The 10,417-nt window shown below is 43.9% G+C and overlaps 1 protein-coding gene across 1 annotated transcript; it reads right to left on the reverse strand.

The window, feature by feature from the left end:
- Positions 1 to 1,911: 1,911 nt before the first annotated feature.
- Positions 1,912 to 4,026, reverse strand: abi3b (ABI family, member 3b). Its single transcript, XM_037277529.1, has 5 exons — positions 3,797 to 4,026; positions 3,407 to 3,574; positions 3,131 to 3,310; positions 2,985 to 3,055; positions 1,912 to 2,904 (listed from the first exon to the last, which is right to left on the reverse strand). Exons 1-5 carry the CDS (start codon positions 3,929 to 3,931, stop codon positions 2,487 to 2,489), a joined length of 972 nt encoding a protein of 323 aa, XP_037133424.1. The 5' UTR covers positions 3,932 to 4,026; the 3' UTR covers positions 1,912 to 2,486.
- Between the last annotated feature and the right edge of the window lie 6,391 nt (positions 4,027 to 10,417).

Consider the following 10,417-nt stretch of genomic DNA (forward strand, 5'->3'; position numbering starts at 1 on the left):
GAGTGCTTTTTGAAACCATCGCGGCAGCAGACGAGGAGACCGACACTGGTGAGTTCAACACTCTCATTCTTCACAAATAAAATCCCTCGTCCAAAGTTGTTCATTTAAGGTTTACCCACCAGTGAGTAAGGTGGCGGAAAATCAATGGTGCTGTAGCGCGGTGGGAGTCTCTCGTAATCTCTCGCCGTCCCCTCCTGAGCTTCTGTTCGCGAAATGGCTTGGATGGAGACGCCGCTGTCCTCCTGAGCGCTCGCCACGGTGATGTCATACACCGCTCTCTTCTTCCTGGCGTGCAAGTAGAAGCAGAGCAGCACCACGGCGATGCACACCACCAAGCTCGGGAATCTGGGAACAAGTTCTGGTCTACTTGGATCATGTGATTACTTTTGTGTTCTGCACTGTCTTGAGGTACGAGTTGAATTCATTATATGACCAAGCTCCTAACTTGAAACACTCTGAAATTGTCCCCCCCCCAGTGAAATGAATCGAAAAGAAGAGCAAGAATATATGTATGTGAGTATTACTTTATTTTATGTTAAAAACTTTGTTCGTTAAAGCATTGCAACACCGTCACATAAACGCTACTCATTAGTTTAAAAATCAAGTTCAGTTGGGAGAGTGTTGCATTCGCTGCCACCATATGGCGCTCGCATCTCAAATTTTTGCTCATACATTTTTTTTTTAAATGATCTAATTGGCAACTAACATCTCGTAAAACTTGTACTAAGTTGGCACACTCGTATCTCAAGACACTGCTGTGTTATTCGTCACGGCGGCTACTTACACATATTGAAATATATTCACAATGGTCATGGTCCCGCACACTGTTGAAAACAAAACCAAAAAAATTAATATAAATTGGATTGTGTATTAGTTGCGCATATCAAAACCGCAATGCGAATGAACATTTGCGCAGCAAAGCCAATAAAATGATAAAGTGTCCATTTTCTTTGCAATGTTAACTTTACATAACAAAATAAATCAAGCGTGCTGCAAAAAATGTAAACACTACACAGCCTTGCAGGTTATTCAATGTCCCAACATTGTGTCACGCCTCCTTTTATGCAAACAAACTTAGAACAGATCATATTTTTGTGACCCCACAATGACCCTGCGGGCTTTACACTGACAATTATATTCAAAAACACTAAGATGGGTGTACCATTGGAAATGTGTTTGTAACAGAAATGAGCAACATACTCTTTGGACCTTCATCCTATAAATTGGTAGCTCATTGAGCCTTTCAGTATCTACTGAGTTTTTATAACTCTATGAAAAACTTGAAACCAAATTGAAACAAAATATATTTGAGAAATATATACATTGCATATATTGAGTCTTACCTTATCGAGGAAGTTTTCACATAACCTAAAATGTTTTTGTTCTGTGCGTGGCTCCAAAAAGGTAATGTTAATGTGTTCCAAGCATAAGACAGGTTTTTATAGCGTTATTGTCTCATTTAAAGCCGCAGGACTTCCTGTTTAGGACATATCCTGGGTGGATGTCAGAAGTTTATGTTGCTCAATGAATGTGTAACTGTCCCACTTTAACAAAAGGAAAAAAGAAATGCTCATCATACTGTTTGATGCCACTAAGGTGCATTGACTCAACTGCATGACTGTATAATCCTGGCCTAAGACACTGCAGTAGTAGTAAATGTGCTAGATGCCATTAAAACACGCCCTCTAGTGGTTGTGAGCAGTATAGGTGATGACATCAGAGGCATTGATGGCAAACTCAATATCGTATTTTTGCTCTGGAAATAAGATTTGTTGCAATTTATTTTGCTAGAGAAATTATCCATTTATAAAATTATGTAGCAGGATATCCTTGTGATGTATTATTTTCTCCTATGTGTGTAAAAATCACACGTAGCTAGCTATTTACACTTGTTCACATGACCTATGCCTAGAGTGCATTTTTGATTAAAAAGTACAACCACAAAAAAGGATAGTAAATCAATACCCTTTGGCAAATAAAAGCTTATAATCAGCTTTCATTCCTGGGCCAAGTACACATAATGAAAATATGCTCCTAAATTACCGAATCGTGATTGCATTATAATGACCAATTGCCTTTAGGCTCAGCCCCTGCACGGCATGTAAAAAGTAATCATGACTTGCTGAGATAAGCATTTAATAAGTATATTATCACTGTCACTTGTCATCACAGTTTTTTTAAGGACTTGCTGAGTAGAAACGATTCTAACAGAGACCTAATAGGGAAGGAAGGAATGAGCCAATGAAGGAGAAAGTGAGGAATCCGTTTGAACTTGTCGCTTTGGAATGTCATGGGGCCAGTGTTGAAACATGTTGAAGATATCTCTGCTGCTGCTCTATAGAACAAGTCTATGACAAGACCTGTACATTGTCATACTGTATATTGTAAAACTTTCAAACAATTATTGCCCTGCCATTGGCTGGCAATCGGTTCAGCTGGAACTGGTGACAGCTCATCCACGAACAAACGCTATTAAAAAAAAAAAGTTAATGTAGCAGAGGGGGAGGAGGTGGGGGCAAAATACTAGAAGTGGCAGTGGGCGGTGGTGGTGGAGGAGGAGGAGGAAGAGTGGCAGCTCCCGCCACAGATGGAGGAGGAAGAGAAAAAGCTCCTGCAACTGGAGGAGGTGGAGGGGGAAGTGAGTCCGGTGAGCAGAGGTTGCTTGGTGGTGGTGGTGGTGGTGGTGGTGGTGGTGGTGGCAGACATGTTGGTGAGGTCAAAGAAGGTGGAGGGGGCAGTCCGCTGTCCAAACTGGTAGGAGGAGGAGGAGGAGGGGGTGGAGGAGCAGACGAACCGGCGTCAATTGTAGCTTGGGGAGGAGGTGGGGGGAGGTCATCAGTGAGGTTAGCTTCAGCAGGCAAGGTGGGGACTGATGGCAGAGGCACAGCGATGCCTTGGTTGGATCTAAACAAACACAGAAATGTATTCATTGTATTGTATTCAACCGTGGCACATGCATTAAAAAAATATATTTGTTGACATACATGGGGGCATCTGCATTGCTCTGCATGCTGTCAGTAGTCCCTGTCCTGCTTCTGGGGGGCTCTTGAGAGACCTGTGAGGGGGTCACCAGAGGATGTTCCGCCTTACAGGCAACATATGACACTCGACATGTGACCCTTAAGGTTACCTGGAAACTGTGTCCAGTGGTGTCCAAGCAAGAGTATGATATGGGGAGTCGTGAATAGCCTCTCTCCAGTTCCCTTCCCGAAGTGGGCGGAGCCACAAGAGCGGCATGTGTGTTTTTGTTGGATGTAGTGAAGATGCTGATTTCTCTCCTGGCTACTTTCTCGTAGTGGATGGAAGCAGCCTGGACCAAAGGCGGGGAAAAACACTGTACTTTGAGTAGGACTGGTGGAAAGCAGGCACTGGAAATGATGTTTCCATGACTAACGGCGCTTCTTACCAGTGTCATGAGATTAACTGAGGACTCCATGTTCTTGACCTGAATGGCCTGAGAGTCGAGAAGTCGGAGCAGCAAAGTGGCCACGCTGTTGATTTGATAGGTGACGCTTGCCAACGCCTGCGTGGTCAAAGCTTTGGCCTCCTCAAGAGCCTTTGTTGGCTCATCTGCCTGCAGAATTTCATTACAAACACCTCAAAGAGTACTCCAATTACTTTGCAATGCCATCGTTTTATTTATACACTACATAATGTTCCATGTACTTAATGGATTGACAGTCTGGCCCAAAACGAAGCATCAAGCATCATTATGTAATTTGTGAAAGACCTATCTTGTGTGTACCTAATGAAGTGTCCTGCATGTTTGAGTGGATGGTAAAAGCTCATTTGTCACCTGCAGGTAGTTGTTTTCGCAGTAGTCTGCAACTTGTTGCAGGTTGCTCTGGTTCTCAATCAGCTTCTTCCTGGCCGTTGGCGCCTCTTCAAAAATTTGAGAAATAACCTGAGAAACGTTTTTCGTGTCCGCCATTGCCCTTTAAAAGTGTTTTAAAAATCCTTTACTTCAGACTACTTCATGTTGCTACTTGAAGGAGGAGGATGGTTGTGGTTCTTGGTTCTGACTGGCTGAGGAAGGCGGGACTAGGGGGGGGGGGGGGGGGGTCTATTTTGCACTCCTTGAAGGAATTTTAAGCAAACTTCATTGTTGGGAAGAATTGATCTATCACACGCAGAATGAAAATTTGCAGAAGCAGCAACATTGATGCATGGGAGAGAATTGTCAGAATAATTTACACATATATATTCATTTTTGGCATGTGTTTTTGAGATTGACAAATATGTGACATTTACAATTTGTTAATCTCGTGTGAGCATTTGCAAAAATTTAATTTTGCTTGTGAATTTTTGGATGGACGTTTGCGGATCAACGGTCACGTACACTTTTCGTGTCCCGAAAAACAATGTCTTTTCGATTGTAAATATCGAACTAGCATCTTCTATGCTATTACATTTAACATTAATTCCAAATCACAAACTTTTACTTGTCTTTTGTAGTCACCTAGATTTTTGTCCCAATGTGATTGCCGTCCAGAAGAGATCATCTGCGCGTGCGCAGTACCTGGCGCAGGTGCCGCAAATTAGTGCAATAGGTGAGTAATAGCTGCCATCGACTGGAAGCCCGAGCACGAGATTTTACTTTAGAATCACTCTATTGAAGTTTAAAATTCAATTTAAGCAGCCCAACTGCCTTAAAAAAAATAGCACCGGTCGTCGCCGTATTCGTTGAGGCATATCCAACATGGCGGTACGTAGATGACGTAACACGCGCCGTTCAAATTCTGCAGCTTTCGCACACTTTCACCCCACGCGCGTTTGCACATTTGGTGCATTGTCTCAAACAGATGCGTAATTTTGATGTGATTTTGAGATTCACAAACGTATGCGCGATTTCGAAGTGTTTTACATTTTGTTTTATATCCACCCAAAAAAATTTCTATGGCTTCCAGCGAGCATGCGCAGAAAAAGGTTGACTTGGAATGGTGGACCTCACGTCAGGCCCTGCGCAGATTCATCAAGTGCAGCAGTGCACAGGTGCGACCGACCGCGTGGGACCTACTCAGGTAAATGAGCACGCAAGTAAATGTTTGGCGTTTATTGCCGTTTCTCACGATGTTATTTTGCTTGTTGCAGGATTTTCGCCCTTGGCAGACGCAGTAGCGTTTGAGGTTTGAGCACCAATAAATAAAGAAATTAATAAAAAGCTAGCCATAATAAATTCCTCCCTGCCGGTTGATACATGACCAACACAAACTTGGGAAGCTTTTGCGAGCATGAATTTCTTCGGTGTCCGGTCGAAAGGGACGCATCATTTTTCGGACCCCTAAACTCAACTCGTGGACAGCAAACTTGGATCATTTGTCTAATGTGAGGTAAGTTGAGCGCAGATGAAAATGCGACAAGTCCCGCCTCAAAGCCAACACTGCACAGCCCGGCTTTCAATTGCCATCCAAACACAGAAAGAAGCTGCTCTGGATACAGAGAAGCCACAACCTCAACAACAGACCACCTCTTAAGCAAGAACAGGCAAGTCCAAGATCAGATCCCCAAGCATCTACCCCCATTTCAAGGCAACCTTTTCCGGCCGGCGTACACCCAAAACCAACCACAGCGAAACACTGCCCCCTCCTGGTCAAATGATCTTGACACGTCAACGTTTGCGTGCTGCTTGAGTCTTGACTGGGTTAGGAATTCCTCTTCAACCCTGAAAAACATGCAAGACGCCATTAATTGAGTGCTGGTAACTACATTTGTGCAATTGCATTCATGTACAATAAAAAAAAAAACCTGCTATCCCATTGTGAAGCACCCATTATCAACTACCATTGCATACAGAATGAGGGACATATTTTTATCTATGTAATAAAAACTGAAATGATCAGATATTACATTTTTAACTCGGCATCCTTATTTCTTTATATTTCAGAAACTGCTTGTACTTGTGCTTGTCGCTGGCTGCTTACTTGCTAACTGGATAACTTTGTTTGCTTGCCTAAATACTTGTTCAACTTCACTGCATGACTGCACGGCATTGTACTGGAGCGTATCATTTCAAATTAAACCAAGAAATGTTTCCCTGATGTCCAGTGTGTTTTCTGACGGAAGCCATGTCGTGGTCAATAGTGTTGGCTCGTGAGTGAACGATTCGTTCAAAAGAACGACTCCTTTCAGTGAACGGATCACTTCCTGAAGTTACTCGTTCTTTTTTCAGTTTATATGACTTCAACCAACATGCAATGATGTAACTTATCCCACACCGTAGGTGGCACTTTTCACTTTCAGTGAAGCTTTGACTATGATTTTTCCCTAATGAAGTGGCCTGTGATTAGATACACTTGAAAATGGCGGTGTACCTAATGGAGTGTCCGTGTGACGTCACAGTTCAACCAGCCAATCACAAAGTGGGGGTGAGGGCGGGTGTGGCACTTGTTTAGGTACACCTAAAAATGTCGGTGTACCTAATGGAGTGTCCGAGTGACGTCACATCAACCAGCCAATCAGAAAGCGCCCTCTTGGGAGCTCGTTAAACACACCTGCGTGAAAAGTTTTAGCTTCTTTCACGTTCTGCAGGAGCTAAAACTTTTCACGCAGGTGCACTTAACGAGGGAATCACACGGACACTCCATTAGGTACACCGCTATTTTCAAGTGTACCTAATAACAGGCCACTTTATTAGGGAAATATCATGGTCAAAGGTCAGGTGTCAAGCTCTAGTCCTCAGGGCCGCGTTCCAACATGTTTTCCAAGTGACCCTCGTTAAGCGCACCTGCGTGAAAAGTTTTAGCTTCTTTCACGTTCTGCTGGAGCTAAAACTTTTCACGCAGGTGCACTTAACGAGGGAATCACACGGACACTCCATTAGGTACACCGCCATTTTCAAGTGTACCTAATCACAGGCCACTTTATTAGGGAAATATCATGGTCAAAGGTCAGGTGTCAAGCTCTAGTCCTCAGGGCCGCGTTCCAACATGTTTTCCAAGTGACCCTCGTTAAGCGCACCTGCGTGAAAACTTTTAGCTTCTTTCACGTTCTGCAGGAGCTAAAACTTTTCACGCAGGTGCACTTAACGAGGGAATCACACAGACACTCCATTAGGTACACCGCCATTTTCAAGTGTACCTAATAACAGGCCACTTTATTAGGGAAATATCATGGTCAAAGGTCAGGTGTCAAGCTCTAGTCCTCAGGGCCGCGTTCCAACATGTTTTCCAAGTGACCCTCGTTAAGCGCACCTGCGTGAAAAGTTTTAGCTTCTTTCATGTTCTGCTGGAGCTAAAACTTTTCACGCAGGTGCACTTAACGAGGGAATCACACGGACACTCCATTAGGTACACCGCCATTTTCAAGTGTACCTAATCACAGGCCACTTTATTAGGGAAAAATCATGGTCAAAGGTCAGGTGTCAAGCTCTAGTCCTCAGGGCCGCGTTCCAACATGTTTTCCAAGTGACCCTCGTTAAGCGCACCTGCGTGAAAACTTTTAGCTTCTTTCACGTTCTGCAGGAGCTAAAACTTTTCACGCAGGTGCACTTAACGAGGGAATCACACAGACACTCCATTAGGTACACCGCCATTTTCAAGTGTACCTAATCACAGGCCACTTTATTAGGGAAATATCATGGTCAAACGTCATAGGTGTCAAGCTCTGGTCCTCGGGGCCGCGTTCCAACATGTTTTCCAAGTGACCCTCGTTAAGCGCACCTGCGTGAAAACTTTTAGCTTCTTTCACGTTCTGTAGGAGCTAAAACTTTTCACGCAGGTGCACTTAACGAGGGAATCACACAGACACTCCATTAGGTACACCGCCATTTTCAAGTGTACCTAATCACAGGCCACTTTATTAGGGAAATATCATGGTCAAACGTCATAGGTGTCAAGCTCTGGTCCTCGGGGCCGCGTTCCAACATGTTTTCCAAGTGACCCTCGTTAAGCGCACCTGCGTGAAAACTTTTAGCTTCTTTCACGTTCTGTAGGAGCTAAAACTTTTCACGCAGGTGCACTTAACGAGGGAATCACACAGACACTCCATTAGGTACACCGCCATTTTCAAGTGTACCTAATAACAGGCCACTTTATTAGGGAAATATCATGGTCAAAGGTCACAGGTTTCAAGCTCCAGTCCTCGGGGCCGCGTTCCAACATGTTTTCCAAGTGACCCTCGTTAAGCGCACCTGCGTGAAAACTTTTAGCTCCTGCGGAACGTGAAAGAAGCTAAAACTTTTCACGCAGGTGTGTTTAACGAGCTCCCAAGAGGGCACTTTCTGATTGGCTGGTTGATCTGTGACGTCACTCGGACACTCCATTAGGTACACCGACATTTTTAGGTGTACCTAATAACAGGCCACTTTATTGGGGAAATATCATGGTCAAAGGTCACAGGTGTCAAGCTCTAGTCCTCAGGGCCGCGTTCCAATATGTTTTCCAGGTTACCCTCGTTAAACACACCTGCGTGAAAAGATTTTGGTCATTTGCACGTTCTCAGGAGCTAACTGAGCTAGCTGTGACCTCACAGATCAAACAGCCAATCAGGGCGGGTGTGGCACTTTTCACTTTCATTTTTGACCATGATTTTTCCCTAATGAAGTGGTCTGTTATTAGGTAGACCTCATTCAAGATTCAAGAAGATTCAAGAATTTTTATTATTTTATTATATATTTTATGTTTTTATATACATTTGAGCATGCCAAACAAGGAATTTGACTTCGGTACATCTCAGCCTCTTCAACATTTAGGTGACTAACAACACTCAGGACATGTGCAAAAATTGACAAATATTCTCAAACATGGAGGGCAAAGAAAAAACTCAAAACTCCTACTAGGGGAAATGAGAAACCTTAAGAGACCACAGATGGGAGGATCCCTCTTCTAGGATGACCAGGCTGCAATGGATGCAGAGTGTCCACATAGTACACATAATACAGACAATTCAAAAAAGCGTCGAGAGCAGGATGTTATTGCACAGCAATGACTGAGACTTTAAGATTGCTGTGAGTTCATCAGAGCGACAGCCTGGGGGAAGACGCTGTCTCTGTGTCTGCTGGTTTTGGCGTACAGAGCTCTGTAACGGGCCTTCTTCTGGACAGTCTATGGGGCTGGTCCATTTCAGGTCCCGAGAGATTGTGGATCCCAGGAACTTGAAGGTGTCTGTGGAGAGAATGGTATTACTGCGGATAGTGAGGGGTGAAAGTGGTGAAGGATCTCCACTGTCACCTCCAAGGTCTTGAGCGGGTTCAGCTCCAGGTGGTTTTGGCTGCACCAGTGGACCAGCTGCTCCACCTCCTGTCTGTACGCAGTCTTGTCACCGTCCCGGATCAGTCCAATGAGAGTGGTGTCGTCTGCATACTTCAGGAGCTTCACAGAAGAGTCGCCTGAGTAGCAATCGTTAGTGTAGAGTGAGAAGAGCAGTGGGGAGAGGACGTACCCCTGGGGGGTGCCAGTGTGGGTGGTCCGGGTGTCGGATGTAATGGTCTCCAGCCTCACATGCTGTCTCCTGTTGGTCAGGAAGCTGGTGATCCGACAGGTGGAGGCAGGCACCGCGAGCTGGATGAATGGACAATTCAATAGGTACACTACACGAGGCAAGAACATTAAATGAATAAATAAATGTGTAGCAAACGCTTCAGTGAACGATTCTTTTGAACGAAGCTTTTGAGTGAACCGATTCTAAAGATTCAGTTCACTGGAATGCACATCACTAGTGGTCAATCACCTCAAAGTCCAACATTAGAGCTCGCTATCCTCAACACTACCATTACATACAGAATAAGGAGGGACATACTTTTTATCTGCACTCAACTTACCTCACATTAGGCAAATGATCCAAGTTTGCCGTCCACGAGTTGAGTTTCGGGGTCTGAACAATGATGCGTCCCTTTCGACCGGACACCGGAGTGCTCGCAAAAGCTTCCCGAGTTTGTGTTGGTCAAGTATCAACCGGCAGGGAGGAATCTATTATGGGTATTGGTGTTTTCATGTATTTAGTTATCTATGCATTTATTCATTTATGTATATTTTTAATGGTTTATGTATTTATCTATGCATTTATTTATTTAGTCATTTAATATGGCTTTATTTGGAGCAGAAGGGGTTTGAAGCGTCAAGGATTTGACAAAAGTCACAAACAATTGGCAAAATGAAACACTCCAATACAATAGGCCTTTTTCATATAAGGGAGTGAAAAAACATTTTGCATGCACAGTAAACTTCGTAAGAGCAGATAATTAGTCAAACATTCAAACAAAACGCCACTTTTATAGGTCAATCCACTAATATAAAGCCACCACGTGTGTCTTTTATAGTACTTAGAATGCAAACGAGCTGGCTAGCATGAAAAAGATATATGAAATACTAGTGGCAAAAGAACTCAAGCACCGTGCTGAATGAAGCAAAAGAAAGTGAATTGTGACGTGCTGTGCTCAAACCTCAAACGCTGTTGCGTCCTCCAAGGGCGAAAATCCTGC

The sequence above is a fragment of the Syngnathus acus genome, chromosome 19 (genome assembly GCF_901709675.1).
Source record: "Syngnathus acus chromosome 19, fSynAcu1.2, whole genome shotgun sequence".
Lineage (NCBI taxonomy): Eukaryota > Metazoa > Chordata > Actinopteri > Syngnathiformes > Syngnathidae > Syngnathus > Syngnathus acus.